This window comes from Erythrolamprus reginae, chromosome 4 (assembly GCF_031021105.1).
Source record: "Erythrolamprus reginae isolate rEryReg1 chromosome 4, rEryReg1.hap1, whole genome shotgun sequence".
Lineage (NCBI taxonomy): Eukaryota > Metazoa > Chordata > Lepidosauria > Squamata > Dipsadidae > Erythrolamprus > Erythrolamprus reginae.
Window position 1 is genome coordinate 79,119,941 of NC_091953.1, and position 20,270 is coordinate 79,140,210.

At 41.6% G+C, this 20,270-nt stretch overlaps 1 protein-coding gene across 2 annotated transcripts in view; it reads right to left on the bottom strand.

The window, feature by feature from the left end:
- PTCHD1 (patched domain containing 1) overlaps positions 1-20,270 on the bottom strand; it is a 134,628-nt gene that overhangs the window by 38,129 nt on the left and 76,229 nt on the right. For both annotated transcript variants that reach the window (XM_070750717.1, XM_070750716.1), the window contains exon 2: positions 15,481-16,141. In XM_070750717.1, coding sequence (XP_070606818.1) covers positions 15,481-16,141 — 661 coding nt within the window. The remainder of the gene's footprint in view (positions 1-15,480; positions 16,142-20,270) is intronic.

The following is a 20,270-nucleotide window of genomic DNA, read 5'->3' on the forward strand; positions in this document are numbered from 1 at the left end:
CCAAATCAGCAGCATACAAAGAAAATATTATAAAAATGTTTTACAGGTGGCATATATCACCATCAAGACTAGCCCAAATTTATCCCAAATTAAAACCAAACTGTTGGAGATGTACAAACATAAATGGAACATTCTTCCACATGTGGTGGACTTGTCCAAAAATCAGAACAACATGGATTAAAATTAGAAATTGGATATATGAAATTACTAAAATTAAACTACAATTCAAACTAGAGATTTCTTTACTAGGTATAATAGATTTAAGAGTTAAGAAAGAAGAATACGATCTAATACAACACATAATAACGACAAGCAGGATCATTATAGCACAAAACTGGAAGAAACAAGAATCACCAACAGAGAGAGATTTGATCAAAAAAATGCTTGACTGTGCTGAATATGATACATTAACACAAAAATTGAAAAACGATAAAAAATCACAAGATATAGACACATGGAAAAACTTTTATAATTGGGTCAATGATTGGGGGGAAAACAAACAGAGGTATGGAATGAAAACACAATAACAATCCAAATATAGACAAACATCACTTTATTTGTTGACAATTCTTTTCAACTGGGATATTATTGTTATTTCAATATAAGAATAGATATGTATATATGTACAATTTATAAATATATATGTATGTTATTTTGCTGATATGAATATCTGTAAAAGTATAATAAGATATGCTGCAAAGAGGCAGCAGGGGTAGGGGTGGGATGGAATTATATATTGTATTGTTCTTTAACAGAAAAGTTATAATTGTACTCACAAACTATGAACACAATGCTCTGTTTATGTGTGTCTTTTATATATGTATATAATTTAATAAATTCTATTTTTAAAAAAAGAAAAGAAAAGACCGCACCTGTCCGCAACAGAAACCAGACTAGGAGACAACCCTCACAAGAGGAAAAGGATTGGGAGAACAAACTGAAGTCAGCTTTGCCAACCGACTCATGGTTCAAGCAACCACAAGGAAATCCTAATGCTGAGGGAAGCCTTGGCTTGGAAGGGAACCAAATTATATGTACCTGCTAGCCTGCAATTAGAGATTCTCCAGCTATGACTCCAGACTAGGGGGCCACTTCAGGTACCTAAAAATATTGTACCTAGCGCAGAGGATGAGAGCAGAAGTCAAAGACTATGTAAGGAGCTGTGCCACCTGTGCCACTAGGAAACATAGACCCGGCAAACCTCTTGGGTTGCTGCAGCAAGTCGTCGACTCCTGTAGACCCTGGGAAAAAATAGTGATAGACTTCATCGTGGAACTCCCTGAGATCAAGGGTTACACAGTTATTTGAACTGTTATTGATTTATTCTCTAAACAAGCTCATTTAATCGCTTGTTTGGTACTACCCACTAACAGACATCTGGCTAAGCTATTCCTAAAACATATTTACAGATTGCATGGAGTCCCCATAGAATCATATCAGATCGGGGCGGGGGGTGTCCAGTTCACAGCCAGATTCTGGAGAGAATTTGTTCATGCCATTGGCTCCACCCAAAAACTTAGCTCAGCTTTCCACCCTTCCACTAATGGAGCCCTTGAAAAAGCTAATGCTCTAGTGGAACAATACCTCAGATGTTATGTGGGCTACCAGCAGGACAATTTGGCTTAATTTCCTTTTGTGGAAGTAGCATACAACAACCCAGTACACAGCAGTGCAGGACTAACTCCTTTCCAGATCACCAATGGACAAGATTTCATCCCCATGCCTAAACTACCTAAAGAACCTCTTTCATCACCTTGATGGAGTTGATGGAGAAATTAAAGCGAGGATGGGAGGACACCAAGAAAGCACTTGTTGAGGCAGTGGAAGCCTACAAGAAGCAAGCAGACAAGCATCGATCACTCCAACCCTCTTTTAGAGTGCATTCAGTTAAAACTGTCTGGGCCCAAAATTTCTAGGCTCTTTCCCAATCATGAAAGTGATCAACCTAGTCATGGTGCAGCTTGCATTACCTAGAATCCTAGGGAAAATGCATCCCATATTTCACTTCAGCCTGCGGGTCCATCATTTGGCCACATACACAACCACCCTCTCCCCCTATAGTAATACAGGAGGAAACCCACTATGAAGTAACAAAGATTTTGGATTACCGCTTTTTCTGGTACAATTGCAATACTTAATTCATTGGAAGGGGTACCCTTTGTTGGAAACTACCTGGACTAAGATTCAGGATGTCAAGGCTGATAGGTTAATTGAATGATTCCATGAAAAATATCCAACCAAGCCTAAGTGTCCCCTTGGGGGTGGGGAGAGGGGGTTAAAAGCGATACTAACCTCTGTGTGTTTATTCTGTTGTTTCAGGAGTTGCTTCTTCTTTGTGAAGTGGGATGCCTGTCAGGCTGAAGCCATCATTTGGAATTAGAGACTTTGGCCTGCCACAGTAGAATAGTATCATGGTAACTGTTCTGCCGGCGTGTCCAAACCACCCGTAACTACAGGGTAATTAGTCCAGAAAGACAAACACCACATGATAGAAGGAAAGCCAAAAGTCTTTATCAACAGAAAAGCAGAAAAAAGTCCCTTTTTAAATGTCAAAGGGATTTTCTGGTATACACAAGGCACAGGTTAATTGCAATCCAATTTCTCACCCAGTAACTGGGAAAATTGAGTCCACTTCCAAAGTGCAGAAGGTCCACACACAGTCTTGAACAGGAAAATAGCAAAAACCATGATCTTGACGAAACTATGAATCAGATAAACTTCCACAAGGCTAAACCAGCACGCTGTTCTTTTTATCTGTAGCACTAATTACATCAGCCCCACCCAACCACAGGTGGCCTCACTTATCTCCTGTAATAATCTTTCAGTTGTTCTCTCCTATGCATCACTCTACACATGTGTGGATCTGTCATAAGTTCTTGTTCAGAATCCAGGGATGTTAAGGATGATTGATCTCCTCCTGGGCTGTCTGCCAAACTCCCCCCTTCCTTGCTACTCAGGCTTCCTTCGTCAGAGGAGCCTTCATCGGGAGATTCTATCGGGAGCAAAACAGACCTGTGGCATGTGGATGTTTCCCCCACATCCACCTTCACATTCCTTGGGGCAGGAGCTGGGCCAGAGCTAACCACAACACCAACTGGGAAGGGAAGTTGCATGAGAGAAAAAATCACAACAAATTCCTTTTTTAGAGTCCAAGGTCATCCTTTGTTCTGCACCAGCAGATGTAAGGAGGAGGTCGGTGTAATCCCTGCACTCAGACTGGTCCTTATGATGAACTGTGGGTGTGGGGATGGAGGGTGAAGCTTAACCTGGGTGGGGTACTGGAAGTTATTATCGAGATGGCAGCAGTGTGACCAACATGACTGATAATAAATCAAACCTTGGATGAGAGATTTGGATTAGAATCTGATTTATTTCTCAAATGCTATTTGGGGTGCTGACAGTTGTAGTCTGTAGTTAGTGGTGGTGTTGGTGGTCTGTAAATAGAATATAGAGAATATAGTTTTGCTACAAAGAAAAAGTAAAATTCTTCTCAAAAGTTCCTGCTGTATTGTCTTCCTTCTTCAATGTATTCAGTTCTTGATATCTTGGCTGCTGTTGACCAGTAAGCTTCTGAATGCAACCCTGACAGGAAGTGCCCACTTCCATGTCCCTGACTGAATGATGAAAACCTTAAAGAAAGGATGGGAAACCATCTAGAGTGTCACACTGAATATTGACAGCCCCAGAGACATTCAGAGTCATTCAGTAATTAAATAGTTAACTGTGTGTGTATTTTATTAGATCCTCCCATTATGATGTAAAATCCTGCCATGTCATTATACCTCATATCCGTCTTCATGCTTTTCTCCATATTTGCTAGTTCATTCCTGTCTTAGCAGCCATAATGTGAAGATGTATTTTTCATTTGTCCCTCGTGACATGTTTAATTTTGTACTTTTATAATAAAAAGAAATCTTGCTTTAAGAACAAATGTCTGTGCTCTCAATCCATCACCTCCAGGATGATTTAAGGTTCAAATGGACTTTAATTACCCCCATTCTGACATGGCAGCAGAGGTCGGTTTAATCTCTCTTAAATATACAACTAATGAATCTCTGTAATGCCTGCTAAGTGTAAGAAAGAATTATTTACAGAGTCCTTCTTCACCCAAATGTCAGATCAATTAGATGATATTCAGTCTCTCATAAATAAAACCAAAGAAAAATGGTCTCCAACCATGGAAGGACAAACCTCTGATGAAACCGAAACTCCAGCAGAAGCAGCCTTCTCTGCAACAGATAATCCAGAAACACACCAAAGCGTGAGTAAGATTTACGATCCTATTTCAAGTGCCGATATGGAAAAGATAACTGCTATTTTGGTTCTGTAAAACTAGGAGACAGCTCAGGTCAGCCGATTTATGACCCAAGCAATCTAGAAGGTGTTGTAATGAGCTCTTCCGAGCCATGTAGCCAGGCAATTTCCGAATGCAGTGCGTCCATTCAACATGGCGCCTCACTAAAGGCAAAAATGAAACTGAGACATTCTGATGTCCGAGAGTCTGTAAGGAGTTCAGTTAGCAGTCTGGATTCAATAAATGATATTGGCAGAGTAAGTAGCTTAATAGCACGCTTAGAACAAACCCTTCAAGATACCCAATCCTTTGTCTCAGACTTCTATCAGCAGAGTGGAATTAATCTAGATGAAAAAGAGAAACAAACAATGCACTGTTGTCTGGATGACATTTTTAAATATACAAAGAAGTTAAATAAATTAAGAGATATTCAAATGACTCTATTAGAAAAAGAACTAGAAGCAGAGATTAAGGGGGATGCCAGAGCTGAGATAATGGAAGGATCTCAGAGTTTAACTGCCACGTATGCAATGTCTGCCGAAGCACAGGGAAATATAAACAAAGAAGAAAATCTCAAAAGTTATCCTGTTATCTGGTGGCCAAATAAAGAATTGCAGCCTGTTCAAAAATAAGTTCAAAAAAATCTAAAAGTTATCCTGCAGCACCATCTAGTGGAATACAAGATATTAAATATAAAACTGTTTCTCATCTAAAGCAATTGCCAGCTTCTATTCCAGATCAATCTTTGAAGTATGGAGAACATGTTGTTCATTATTATCCTTCAATTAAGCCACAAGTACCGCAAGCAAGCCAAGGTGCGCAGATGCAAAAGGACCAACAACCACAAGTTCCAGTTCTTCAAATTCAACCACCGCGGGTCCAAGCACCCCAGAGGCCACAACCAGTAGCAGTACCCACTGCAGCTCAAAGGCAAGTCGTTACTTTATCACCATTGAAAGGTGAGTCAAGATTAAAGAATAATGGACAAAATTATAAAACTTGGTTGCATGAAATAAGATTGATTTTACTTGCTGAAGGTGTTGATCATATGGCTTTTAATCCACCCAATAGACAGTGGACTGAAGAAGAAAGAGCTTTAAATACAGAGCGACCATTTTGATATTTATGTCTCTGGACACAGATCTATCAGTTAGATTTTCACATGATATCATTGCAAATGACTTGATCACAGCTCTAGATGAACTTTATAGATCAGTTTCAGAAGAAGGAACATGCTTGTTGTTTACTGACTTTTTTACTGCGAAATTAAAGCCTGGAGAGAAAATTGCTCCACACTTATCTAAACTTCTAGCAATGCAAAAAGATCTGATAGAGAGAGGCTATCAGATAGATCAGATACAAATGAATACAGCAATAATCACGTCCCTCAATTATGAATGAAAAGATGCTATTACAAAATATAATAACATACATTTAGCTCAATGCACAACTTTGAGAGTTTGTAAGCTTTTAACAGAAGAAAAAATGATTATGCAAAGTACACTCAAAACTACAGCACCTGTTTACAAACCTACAATGAGTCGTGGCTACCAACAAAGGGGCTACACTCCAAGATATCCACGGCACAATCAGCCTAGAAGAACAGATTTTCAATGCTCTCAATCTGGTGATTCTCAACGTTCTCAATCTGGTGATTCTCAACGCTCCCAATGTCCTGCTCAGCCCAGAGGAACAGATCCTAGGGGTTCCAGAAGCAGAAGCTCCAGCAACTACAGATCATCTCAACAAAGTTCTAGAGGTGAGCCACATCCTTACATCAATTCTTTGGTCCTGAACAATGTTCCACAAAAAAGTGAACAGTATGACATTCGACATTTATGGACATTAGACAGCGGAGCAGCTTTTCACATCAAAGAGAATTTTTCACAGAATTTCATAAGACTGATATTAAAGAATTACATGCAGTATCAAATCACTTATGCAAAGTTGAAGGAGAAGGAACTGTCTACATAAAAGAATTAGACCAAATGATTCCACATGTTCTATACGTTCCATAAGCTACAAGCAACTTACTCAGCACATATCGCTTAAATGAAGATATAGATTCTGAAGTGACTTTTAAACTAAATGAAGGCTACATTGTCAAGAACGGAAAAGTCATTGCTACTGCTTTTCCAATTAGAGGTGTTTACTACTTAACGCCAAAACCTCCAGTAAAGGTTGATGTAAGTATAAAAGTTCCAAAGAGCGAAAGCACAGGTCCAGAGAAAAAACCTGTTGCCACTATAGAAACAAAGGCTCCTAAAGCCAATGAGGTTCAAGAAGTTCCGCTTGATATTGCAAATGTTAAACCTGTATTAACAAACAAATCTTTTCATTCCAGGTGTGTTCACTGATGGCACCGTTGTTTGGGCCATGCATCTTATCCAGTCCTATCCAATATGCTTGAATTTGTGAATGGTTTTAAGGTTGATAGTAATTGCAAAATTCATTTAGACTGTTCTGTTTGCAACTCTTCTAAATCTAAAGCAGCACCTATTGCTAAGCATGCCACACGTTTGTCTACACGCATTTTTGATTTGGTTCATACCGACATTGTCGGTCCATTTCGGCCTACTAAAAGTAATTGTAAGTATTTCTTGACTATTGTTGATAGTTATTCTAGATATGGGTATGTATACCTAATGAAACAAAAATCTGAGACTTTTCAGACTTTGCTGCAGAGGTACTAACTCAACATGGTGTCCGCATCAGAAGAATACAAAGTGATTGTGGTGGAGAATTCATGTCCCAGCAATTCCAAGGATGGATGAGGAGAAATGGAATCCATCATCAAGCTTCAGCCCCTTACTCGCCAGCCCTTAACGGTATTGTAGAACGACGGCAAGGCGTTTTACAGACTATGTTCCATTGTCTTCTAGAAGATGATGATCTCGACAATTTCTACTGAGGTGAAGCACTCAGGTATGCTAATTACATTGTTAACCACACTTGGAGCAGTGTCTTAAATCAAACTCCTTACTACATGCTTTATGCAAAGAAGCATGATATTCAAAACCTCCACATTTTTGGCACATATGCCATGGTTAACATTCTGCTGGTTCAAAGAAAGAAAGGAGGTCCAGTAGCGGAAAGACTGAGATTTATAGGTTTTGATGAAAGTTCTAAGTACTACAAATTTGCTGACAGTAATCACAGAGCTGTTATTTCCAATTCAGCTAAATTTGAGGAAGATACAAACTGGTCCAGAATACACAGTAATGATACTTCAGTTTATTTTCCTAAGGATGATGTTCAAGGTACAGCGCAACCTGATCCACAGGCAGCTGTTCCAGATGTTGTTTCTACAAAAGGTGATACACAGTCTTCAACAGTCGCAGATGATATTCCTAGTGATGCAATTGGAGATGGAGATGACCAAGATGAAGGATGAACCACAGTTCCAAGACGTTCGGAGAAAACCACAAAAGGAATTCATCCAAAGAGATACCAACAGCAAGTATTACTCAAACCTTTTCCTTTTCTTTGTAACAATGTTAGACTTCCTCCTGAGAACTTTTCTCAAATAAAACATTTACCTGAGTCTGAACAAGAAAAATGGTATGAGGCTATGGAAAATGAACTGGACAGTTTAAAGAAACTTAAAGTGTTTCAATATGGTGAGCCTCCAACGAACAAGAAGATTATTGGTACACAATGGGTCTACAGAATTAAACAAAAACCAAATGATGAGAAAATATACAAAGCAAGATTAGTATAGCACAAGGCTATTCACAGGTGTATCCCGAAGATTACACAGATACATTCTCCCCTACAGTTAAAAATGAAAGTATCAAAATTGCCTTAACCACAGCTATTGCCTTGAATTTAGAAGTTTATCAATTTGATGTTGAAACTGCTTATCTGAATGCTGATTTAAATGAAGAAATCTACGTGAAGAGCGCACCCGGGTTCCAGGATCGAAAAGGGGATGTCTGATACCTGCAAAAAAGTCTATACGGATTGAAACAGTCTGCCTTCATGTGGCACCGTAGTCTCATTGACAAGCTAAATTCAATGGGCTTTATTAAGTCTGACTCTGATGAATGCGTGTTTACAAAAGGGCAAGGTAACGTTTATGAAATTATACTTGTTTATGTTGATGACATTGTTTACATTGGTCCTAACAAACATATGAGTGAAGTTTTTGCAAAAGGTTTAGAAAGACATTTCACATTGAAAAGCTTAGGGCACATGCATGATTATTTAGGGGTTCAGATTGAAAAAACTGAGAAGGGGTTTTGCCTTTCACAAGAAAACAAGATTGATCAACTTTTGCAAAATTGCAACATGACAAATGCACACCCATGTCACTCTCCAATGCAAACTTATTTTTATAGGTTGACACAACAAGATAGTCCTCAATTTGAAGACCAAACACTTTATCGGTCAGTCATTGGGTCACTGTTATACATTAGCAAGACCCAACATTTCACTTAGTGTGAATCTTTTGTCAAGATACGTTGGCAAAGCAACTGCATTTCACTGGACATGCATAAAGAGACTGCTGAGATACATGAAGCACACGAAGAACATTAAGTTGTTCCTAGAGCCGAAACACGACAAGTTTCCTGAGTGAATTTGTTATGCAGATGCTGATTGGGCAGGTGATAAAGAAACACGAAAAAGTACTTCTGGTTATATAATGTTTTTGAATGGTTGTCCAATTTATTGGAAAGTTAGAAAGCAGAATTTTATTTCTTGTTCTTCCACTGAAGCTGAATATACTTGTGTTTCTGATTGTTGTAATGCATTAACCTGTGTTTCTGCTCTCGTTGATAGTATTTGGGGCGATCCCATGAAACCAATTGTTATTATGGAGGACAATGTTTCAGTTACGTTCATATCTGAAACTGAATATGTTGGATTGCGTTCACGGCACATCGACATAAGATATAAGAATGCAAGAGAATACGTAAAACAAGAATTCGTGAAATTACTTTATGTGTCTACAACTGAACAAATTGCTGACGTGCTGAATAAACCACTGCCAGCTGACCAACACGAATACCTATCCAAGAAAATGTGTCTTATGTGAACCAATGTCCCTGATGACTGCCAAAGAAGGAGTGTCACGCTGAATATTGACAGCCCCAGAGACATTCAGAGTCATTCAGTAATTAAATAGTTAACTGGGTGTGTGTTTTATTAGATCCTCCCATTATGATGTAAAATCCTGCCACGTCATTATACCTCATATCCGTCTTCATGCTTTTCTCCATATTTGCTAGTTCATTCCTGTCTTAGCAGCCATAATGTGACGATGTATTTTTCATTTGTCCCTCATGACATATTTAATTTTGTACTTTTATAATAAAAAGAAATCTTACTTTAAGAACAAATGTCAGTGCTCTCAATCCATCACCTCCAGGATGATTTAAGGTTCAAACGGACTTTAATTACCCCCATCCTGACAAAGAGATCACTGACTAATGCTGCCTACAAGAAGCAAGCTTACAAGCACCAATCACTCCAACCCACTTTCCAAGTGGGGGATAAAGTTTTCCTATCCACAAAATACAATGGTTCCTCTACTTACGAACTTAATTCATTTTGTGACCAGGCTCTTATGTAGGAACGTTCGTAAATAGAAGCTATTTTCCCCATAGGAATCAAGGTAAAAGCAAATAATGCATGCAAACCCTCACTGCCCCTGTCCCCAGTCACCACTTCTCCTCACCGCCCGTCTCCACTCTATTCACCTCAACTTGTAGGGAGGTTCTCCTTTGCCTCCCCCCACTGGGATTCTCTTTGTGCTTGCCTGCGCCGCTGGGATGCCCCACCCCCAGACTTCCAGCAAGCACGAAATGAAGAGAATCCCAGCGGGGGGAAGGAAAGGGGTACCCCAGCAGCTAGTCGGCAAGCACGAAATGAAGAGAATTACAGTGGGGGAAAGCAAAGGGGTATCCCAGTGAGGCAATGACAGGCGCTTCTGCCAGCAACATAAGTCTGGAGGTGGGGCATCCCAGTGGCGCCAGCTCGGGTTCATAAGTAGAAAATGGTTCATGGGTAGAGGCAAAAAAATCTTAAACATCTGGTTCGTATCTCGAAAAGTTCGTATGTATAGGCGTTTGTAAGTAGAGGTACCACTGTATATCTGATTGAGATTGCCCAGCAAAAAGCTAGGGCCTAAATTCCTAGGTCCCTCCCAATAGTTAAAATAATAAACCTGGTCACCGTACAGCTTGCATTGCTCAGAATATTGGGGAAAATCCACCCAGTGTTCCACTTCAGCTTAGTAAAACCAGTGACAAGATCTGAATTAAGACTATAAACCCTGCCACTGCCTCCCCCCCCCCATGGTGATACAGTGGAAGATGCATTATGAGGTGAAGAAAATCTTAGACTCCCAAGTATTTAGAGGCCAATTACAATACCTCATTTATTGGAAGGGGTACCCTTACCTGTCTTAATCCACATGGGTAAAAAATTGGAAAGTGAAAGCAGACAGATTAGTCAAACAATTCCATGATAACCATCCAGATAAACCCAAGGGTCTCTCTGGGGGAGGGAGGGGTAGTTAAACTGATTAACCCCTTGTGATCTCTCTCCACTGCAGGATATATCTTTTTCTTGAGGGGAGGCCAACTGTCAAGACACTGCAGAAGTTGGTGATAAATTAACAGCTTGCCACACTATCTATACAAGATCTGATGTGGTGGGAGAAGTGAATATAAGGCATTCTTCAATCGCATTCCACCGTGGTGGAAGTGAAGAAAAGGCTGCCACACTGACACACTCTGTATGGACGATGTGTCATGTTTGTGGGTGGGGGGAACAAGGAATGTAAACTTTCAATTGAGTGAGGAGCTAAGATTCAGGTTTCCCTGTGTGGTACCAGAATGACTCGGGAAATAAATTGGAGCTTTATTTATTTATTTATTTATTTTATTTTATTTGACTTCTATGCCGCCCAATCCCAAAGGAGTCAGGGCGACTTTGAAATACTTTGACTCAGAGTCTGACTTAATTCAGATGTTATCTAGAACATTGACATAAAGTGGAAACAAGCCATGGACAAGGAAATTAAATCCATGGATGAACATAAACAAACTCAAAGCAATTAACAAGTAGCTGTGAAGTCGTCACAGCTACTCTCCTTCAGACATTGTCCAACTCACACGTTTAACTATGATTTACGTTCAGAGTCCTGATATCAAAGCACTGATATCAAATCCAGAGAGTCAAGCCACATCCACTATCACAAACAGATAATCTCCCACACTGAGAGGCCGGCACGCTGCCCATTTAACAGCAGCCCTAATTAGTTGAACCACACCCAACCACAGGTGAACTCTCTTATCTCTTGTAATACCTACGTAGCTGCTCTCTTCTATTCATGGCCCTTCGCATGTGTGCGTCTATAACTGCTTCATCAGAGTCCAGCGAAGATGAGGAGGAAGAATTGCTTCCTAATCGGCTGTCTGCCATGACCCCCTCTGAAGTTCCCATTTCACAGTCATTCCCTCCTTCTGATGATACTTCGCTGTCCGAAGCAGTCAGCAGTAAAACAGGCCTTTGACATTGGGAGGATTCACCCACATCCACCCCCAGAGTCCTTGGGGCAGGAGCTGGCCCAGAGCCAACCACAACAGTATTGTATATAAAGAAGTTTCTTATATACCTGTATAATTGAATCCTATTGAAGTTCATTTATTTGTGTGCTGGTCAGTTGTGTGCTGCAAACTCTGACAGATTAGTATAATACTAGCAATTTGCTGTGCCTAAGAAAACCAGGTGCTGCTACTAACAATAGAGGCAACAGGTCCAGAAGAGATAGCATTATGTGAGAGGAGAGACATTAGCCCCCTTTTTTCATAATTTTCTTTCCTCTCTCTTGAATAAGCTGACCATTGGACAGGGAAACTTCTGCATCAGGTGGGAATTTCTCCGGAAGGCCTAAAATCATAATAGGCTCAGACTCAATCCCAACAAGACAGAGTGGCTGTTGGTTTTGCCTCCCAGGGACAATTTCAACTGTCCATCCATCACCTTGGGGCAGGTCTTTACCCCCTCAGAGAGGGTCCACAACTTGGACATTCTCTTCGATCCACAGCTGAGTTTAGAAGACCATCTCTCAGCTGTGGCAAGGGGGGCATTTGCATGGGTACGCCTTGTGTGCCAGTTGTGGCCTTATCACCTCGAGGTTCGATTACTGCAATGCTCTCTACATGTGGCTGCCTTTGAAGAGTGTTCAGAGACTACATATTGTGCAAAACGCAGCTATGCAAGTTATAGTGGGGCTACCAAGATCTGCCCACATTTCAACATCACTCTGTGAGCTGCACTGGCTGCCAATTGGTGTCTGGGTGCAATTCAAAGTGTTATTATGACCTATAAAGATCTACATGATTTAGGACCAGACTACCTTCGGGACCATCTTCTGCCTCATGCATCCCAGTGATCGGTTAGGTCCCACAGAGTCGGCCCTCTCCAGGTCCCATTGGCCAGACAATATTGTCTGGCAGGACCTAGGGGAAGAGCCTTCTCTGTGGTGGCCCCAGCCCTTTGGAACGAACTCCCTCCGCAGATACATATGCCCCCTCCCTCCTGGCCTTTCATAAAGCTCTGAAGACCCATCTCTGCCGGCGGGCATGGGGGCCATGTGCGATTAGATTGTCTTTAGCCGATATTATGAATGATTGAATATGATGAATGTGTATTTTTATATATGGGGTTTTAAATACTTTTTGTAATCTGTATCAGTCTTTTAAAGTAAATTAGATTTTTTAATATATTGTTGTATTTATAATATTGTGTGCCACCCTTAGTCACTGTGAGAAGAGCAGCATAGAAATCAAACAAATAAACAAATAAACAAACAAACAAATAAATAAATAAAATCAGCTGGCCAGCACACACATGCACGATAGAGCTGTCATAGGGCAATGCCTCACGTGCCCTCAGTTATGGCTCTTCGTGCCACCTGTGGGATGCATACCATAGGTTCACCATCACAGCAGTATATCGTAGACACTATCATCTTTCTAACTTTTATTACATTATGTTCCATAGAGGTCTGAAATAAATCCACAGCTAATCTACAATTAGAGTATTATTACCTCTTCAGAACAATAAAGCAACAGAAACCTAACCACTTTTCAATTTCCAATGATGAGAATTACTGGAAGAAATTATGTAAAATTTGGAGTTAAATTTTGATGTATTTGATGCTGTCTGAGTTCGGATATTTTAGTTGCATTTCATTATCCAATTATTAACATGGGGTGATGATGATGTCACCTACCATATTTTTCGGTGTATAAGATGCACCTTTTTCCTCCCTAAAAGAGGCTGATAACTGGGGTGTGTCTTATACACTGAATGCAGCTTTTTTCTAAGCTTTTCCCCCCAGCCCTAACTAGCTGCTAATGATCTTCCCAGCTCTTACCTTGGAGGCTCTTTCATTGTTCCTCTCTGTGAAGAATGTTTTCCAAGCCCTAAGTCTTTGCAGGGTTTTTCCCCATTATTCTAACTTGCTCTGAAGAAGTTTCTTTCCAGCCCTAACCAGGTACTAACAATGTTCCCAGCTTTTACTGACTTGCTAGCTATTTCATTTCCAAGCCCTGTCTTTGTAGGGTTGTTTTTTCATTGATTTACTTGCTCCAGATGTTTCTTTCCAGCCCTAACTAGGTGCTATTAATGTTCCCAAGCTATTTCATTTTCTCTCCATGAAGAATGTTTTCCAAGCCCTAAGTTTTTGCAGGTATTTTTTACCATTGGTCTAATATGCTCCAAATGTTTCTTTCCAGCCCTAACCAGGTACTAATGATGTTCCCAGCTCTTATCCGCTCACAAGCTCTTTCATTGTTACTTTTTGTGAGGAATGTTTTCCAAACATTGTCTTGGTAGTTTCCCCCCCATTGCTTTACTTGCTCCAACCCTAGCCAGGTGCTAACAATGTTCCCAGCTCTTACCGGCTTGCAACCTCTTTCATTGTTACTCTCTGTGAAGAAGAATGTTTTCCAAGCCCTATGTCTTTGCAGGGTTTTTTCCATTGCTCCACTTGCTCCAACTGTTTCCTTCCAGGTGCTCCCAGCTCTTACTGGCTTGGAAGCTCTTTCATTGTTACTGTCTCAGAATAAAGTTTTTTTTAAGCCCTTAACCAGGGGAGAAAATAATGTGCTGAAGCTGACCAGACTAAGGATGCTAGCCAGATGAATACCTGGTAAACAGATTCCTTTCCCTATTTTCCTCCTCAAAAACTAAGGTGCGTCTTATACTCCAGTGCGTCTTATATTCCAAAAATACGGTAGTTGGTTAATATCAGTAAACAATCAAGCTTAGATAGCAACATCTAGTTCTGATATTTGCTTCTACAATAATCCAGCCCCAATCCATCTATTTCAATTTTCTCAGAGTTCAGTGGGTGGGCATATTTTTGGCAATGAGAGATAACTTTTGCAATACTCTGTTCTACAGTTCCTAATCCTGAGGGTTTGTGAGTTTGTATTTTCTAAAAAGCATATATAACAGCTGACCTAGTTGAATGCTTGATTTATTTAATGGAAAAGACAGAGAATCACTCCTTTATACTTTCAATGTAAGTTTCAACAATATGTTCTACAATATTTAGTAAGTCCTTTTCAATGCACTTTCCTTTAGAAAATTACTGCAAGTGTTTCACCATAAAATATTTTACACTCTTCCTTAACACAACATACTTGGAGGCACTTAAGAAACAAAACATTTAAAGGAATGAACTACAATTCCCCGCATCTGTCATGAAATTTGGATGCTTCGTCCCATTTAGTTTGCTTATGAAAAATAAAACAAACTATAGCATTTGTGTTCTTTTCATATTATACATTCAATGAATAGAGCTCTACTTTTTCAAACTTAATTCAGATCTAAATTTTAAAGTGAAATGGATTAGACATATCTTGTACTTGAACTTAGCTAGATTGGATGGTCTTGGTATATCTATCCCATCCCACTTATTAAACTCCTTGTATTTTAATGTTGAATATACCATAGCAAAGTAAACATAGATACTGATAGACAATTTCTGAAGATTTATTGACTACAAAATAAGCATAAATAAGGTACCCCAAATCTGAATGATTGCTAATGATTAAACAAAATGAGAGGGCTAGCAAATTGCTAGAGTTATTTTGTCATAATAAAGTAGATCAAATAAATATTGCAGATAAATCCAAAGTAATAACAGAATGAGATATAGTTACCTAACACGATGAAGGGAATTCCCAGGAAGGTAGAATTATATTTTCCACCAGTCAGATTAATGATTCCAGCTGCAGTGAGAGTGGCCAGAGTCACAGTTAATAAGCCAAGGAAGCCAAGCCAAGGTTTGCTGCGAACACAGTCTTGCATGGAACAACAGAGCATTGCCAAGATCACCACAAGGACTAGGCTTGTGGTTAGGTAATGTTCTGATATCCTACTTGTCTTCTGGAAGTCTTTTTGAAGGGATGATGAAGTGAAAGGATACATTGTGACATTATGGTTGGATTTCTGGAAACCTTCTACTATGTCACAGAAGTTGGATTCCCATTTTTCTGCTACAATGTCATTTAAGGAATTGATTGCCTGCAAGTAATAGGTAAGCTGAATGGCTTCGGCAGACTTCACCCGATCTTTGCTGTGCACAGTGACTCCACCAAGCTGGTGCCCATTGTATACTTCCCTGCCATCCTTTAAATGTGTGGTTGGATATCTGATAGCAAAATTAGTTTGATTAGACAAGCGAGCAGCCTTCAGTTCCTTCAGGATATGTACAATATCATCCACTATGCAGGACTTGTCATTATTTAGGATGCAGATATGAGCAAATGTGTAATTGAAACCAGGTCTTTGTACTTGGATTTTGGTCACAGCAGAATGCAACTACAAGGGAGAGAAAAAACCCCCCACACATGTTATTTATCATCTGATAATCTTGCATTATATCAACAGAATAGGAGCGGCAACTAGAACACTATAATGTTTTTTCCCCTTATATATCCAACCAAGAAGAATTTAATAACCAAAACAGTAATAAATACCCTCTGAAAATAAAAAAAAATGCATTCAAGTACAGTGATACCTCGTCTTATAAACACCTCTTCATACGAACTTTTCATGATACGAACCCGGTGTTTTAAGATTTGTTTGCCTCATCTTAAGAACCATTTTCATCTTACGAACCCGAGCCTGGGTGCGTGGGCTCTCTTACTGCCGCAAGGATTCCCTTGCCTCATGACTGCTGCCGGTGGGATTCCCCAATGGACAGCGGCGGCACCCCGCCTCCCCCTCCCGCAGGCTTGAGAACTGTCTTAATTGGAAATAAAAGCTGTGAAAAGAGAAGCAGAAGCGAGGAGGAGAGACATGCGCCCTCCTCCTCCTCCTCCTCCTCCCAGAACATACAAGAGGCCAAAAAAAGTGAAAAGGCTTCTCAATCAGCAGGAAAGAGCACAGCTATTGGGGATGAGGGTGTGCAAGAGCGGTGGGGAGAAGAAGGAGGTGGCAGAATGAATGCCATGCAGCTCGGGGCCACAGAGCTGCCCCCAGACCCAGTTCTGTAGTATGACCCCCCCCTTCCAAACTTCATGACCAAGTTTCTTTTTTTTCCCCTCCCTTGGCTTCGGAGGCATGTTAATGGAAGGATTTTTCAGTCCCTCCCACCAGGCCTGTGTGGAAGTCAGGCTGATGGGAAACCCCACCGGCAGCTGTGCTTGACACGGGACCAGAACTCGGAGTGCTCCTGGCACACGTGAGGAATTAGAAAGGGTCAGTATGGGCAGAGCTGGGCAGAGGAGGAAGAGAAAGAAAGGAGGAGGAAGAGGAGGAAAGGAAGAGGAGAAAGGGAGGAGGAAGAGGAGAAGGAGAAGGGGAAGGGAAGAAAGGAATCCCCTAACCAGCCCCTATGCCCCTCCCCAAAGTCCCTTCATTCCTTCTTTCCCCAAGCTGTGCCAGCTATGCCCTGCGCTGCAGAACACACAGGGGAAAAGAGATCGCTTTCTTCCCAGCCCTGCATGCCAGCAAAGGGGGAAAACAGCGGAGGAAGAGGAGGGGGCAGACGTTTGGACAGTGGTGGAGGAGGAAGAGAAAGAAAGGAGAAGGAGGAGGGGAGGAAGCGGAGGAAAGGAAGTGGAGAAAGGGAGGAGGAAGGGAGGAGGAAGCGGAGAAGGAAGAGGAGGAATTTCTCTGCCTTCTTCCCAAAGCCCCTTCGTTCCTTCCTTCCCCAAGCTGTAACAGCGCTGCCCTGTGCTCTAGAAGACGCAGGGGAAAAGAGATCACTTTCTTCTCAGCCCTGCATACCACCCCCCACACCTCCTCTTCCTCCGCTGTTTTCCCTTGCTGTTTCCCCCCCTTTGCTGGCATGCAGGGCTGGGAAGAAAGTGATCTCTCTTCCCCTGTGTCTTCTGGAGCGCAGGACAGCGCTGGCACAGCTTGGGGAAAGAAGGAACAAAGGGACTTTGGGAACGGGGAGGAGAAATTCCTCCTCTTCCTTCTCCTCTTCATCCTCCCTTCCTCCTCCTCCTTCTCCACTTCCTTTCCTCCTCTTTCTCCTCCTCCTCCTTTCTTTCTCTTCCTCCTCCACTGGCGTTCAAAGGACCGCCCCCCATGCCTCCTCTTCCTCCGCTATTCCCCCCCCCCATTCCCCCCATTTGCTGGCATGCAGGGCTGGGAAGAAAGCGTTCTCTTTTCCCGTGTCTTCTGGAGCACAGGACAGTGCTGGCACAGCTTGGGGAAAGAAGGAATGAAGGGGCTTTGGGAAGGGGATGGATAAATTCCTCCTCTTCCTTCTCTTCCTTCTCCCTTCCTCCTCCTTCTCCTTTCCTCCACTTTCTCCTCCTCCTCCTCCTCCTCCTTTCTTTCTCTTCCTCCTCCACTGGCATTCAAAGGACCGCCCCCATGCCTCCTCTTCCTCTGCTGTCTCCCCCGTTTCCCCCCTTTGCTGGCATGCAGGGCTGGGAAGAAAGCAATCTCTTTTCCCCTGTGTCTTCTGGAGCACAGGGTAGCGCTGGTACAGCTTGGGGAAAAAAGGAACGAAGGGGCCTTGGGGAGGGGGGGAGGGATTGGTTACAGGATTCCTTTCCTCTCTTTTTCCTCCGGTGGGAGAGGAGGTGGGGGGCGGTCGTTTGGACACTGGTGGAGGAGGAAGAGAAAGAAAAAAGGAGGAAGAGGAGAAGAAAGAGGAGGAAAGAAGGGGCGGAAAAAGAGAAGGAGGGAGCAGGGCTGTCAAGGAGTGTGGAAGCTCTGCTGGCTGACAAACCACCAGGCAGCTCCCCACACTGTCAATCCACCCACGAGGCTCCTTCCTGGCAGCCTACACTGTCTTCCCCCCCTCCACCCGTCCCTGAACAAGGATCTGAATGCCAGCAGTAATGAGGCAAAAGGGGTGAGTTTTGGGATTGCACGCATTATTCGTTTTTACATTGATTTCTATGGGAAACATTGTTTCATCTTACGAACTTTTCTACTTACAAACCTTGTCACAGAACAAATTAAGTTCGTAAGATGAGGTATCACTGTATTGTTATCATTCTCCAATACTATTTTGCACAACTTAATTAACTTATGGCAAAGGAAACACTCTGGGTCTCAATTTGTTGGTCTGTCTCTTTTAACATCCAAATAGACTTTCTCCACCTTTAAGAAAGCAAACAAATTTCAGTTTAGAAGTTATCTCTCTATAAGGAGCAAGAAACAATTTTGTTGGAATCTGATGAAAAACTGCTTTCTTATCTAAAAGAAAATGAAACACATCAATAATATTCCCTGTTCTGCCGGCGTGTTTCAACCGCCCGTAATTACAGGGTAATTAGTCCAGGAAGACACACACCACACTATAAAAGGAAAACCCAAAAGTTTTTATAAACAGAAAAACAGAAACAGCTCCCTTTTTAAATGTCAAAGGGATTTTCTGATACACACAAGGCACAGGTTAAATGCAATCCAATTGCTCACCCAATAACTGGGAAATTTGAGTCCAATTCTAAAGTCCAGAGTCCACACACAGTCTTGAACAGCACAAAAACCACGATCTTGACGAAACAATGAATCAGATAAACTGCCACGAGGCTAAACCAGCACGCTGTTCTTTTTATCTGTAGCACTAATTACAGCAGCCCCACCCAACCACAGGTGGTCTCATTTTCTCTTGTAATAATCCTTCAGTTGTTGTCTCCTTTGCATCACTCTACGCATGCGTGGATGTGTCATTAATTCTTGTTCAGAATCCAAGGATGATACAGATGATTGATCTCCTCCTGGGCTGTCTGCCAAACTCCCCTCTTCCCTGTCACTCACGCTTCCTTGGTCAGAGGAGGCTTTGTTGGCAGATTCCATTGGGAGCAAAACAGGCCTGCGGCATGTGGATGTTTCCCCCACATCCACCTGCACATTCCTTGGGGCAGGAGCTGGGCCAGAGCTAACCACAACAATTCTCATTCCATTAACTACAATTGTGTTTGAATTGAAATAAATCCCTGGTTAATGCATGGTCAAATCTGTGTATTTTTCTTGGCAACAACATACTAATTTGTCCAAGATGTTTTCTGACTCTCCAATCCAATCTACAGTCCTGATACTTTATGATAGTCTCCCATCCAAGGACAAGCTAGGTCCAGTGGTCACATTACTATGTGGTTGCTGAATGATAGATTGACCAATATTCAACCCACCTTTGGAGGTGGATTATTGCATTTAGGATACAGTGATACCTCTATGTAAGAACGCCTCTACTTATGAACCTTTATAGATAAGAACTGGGTGTTCAAGATTTTTTTTGCCTCTTCTGAAGAACCATTTTCCAGTTACAAATCTGAGCCTCCAAAACTGTAACTGGAAAAGGCAGGGAGAAGCCTCCTTTGGTCCTCTCTAGGAATCTCCTGGGAGGAAACAGGGCCGGAAAAGGCAGGGAGAAGCCTCCTTGGGGCCTCTCTAAGAATCTCCAGAGAGGAAACAGAGCCTGAAAAGGTGGGGACAAGCCTTTGTGGGGCCTCTCTAGGAATCTTCTGGGAAGAAACGG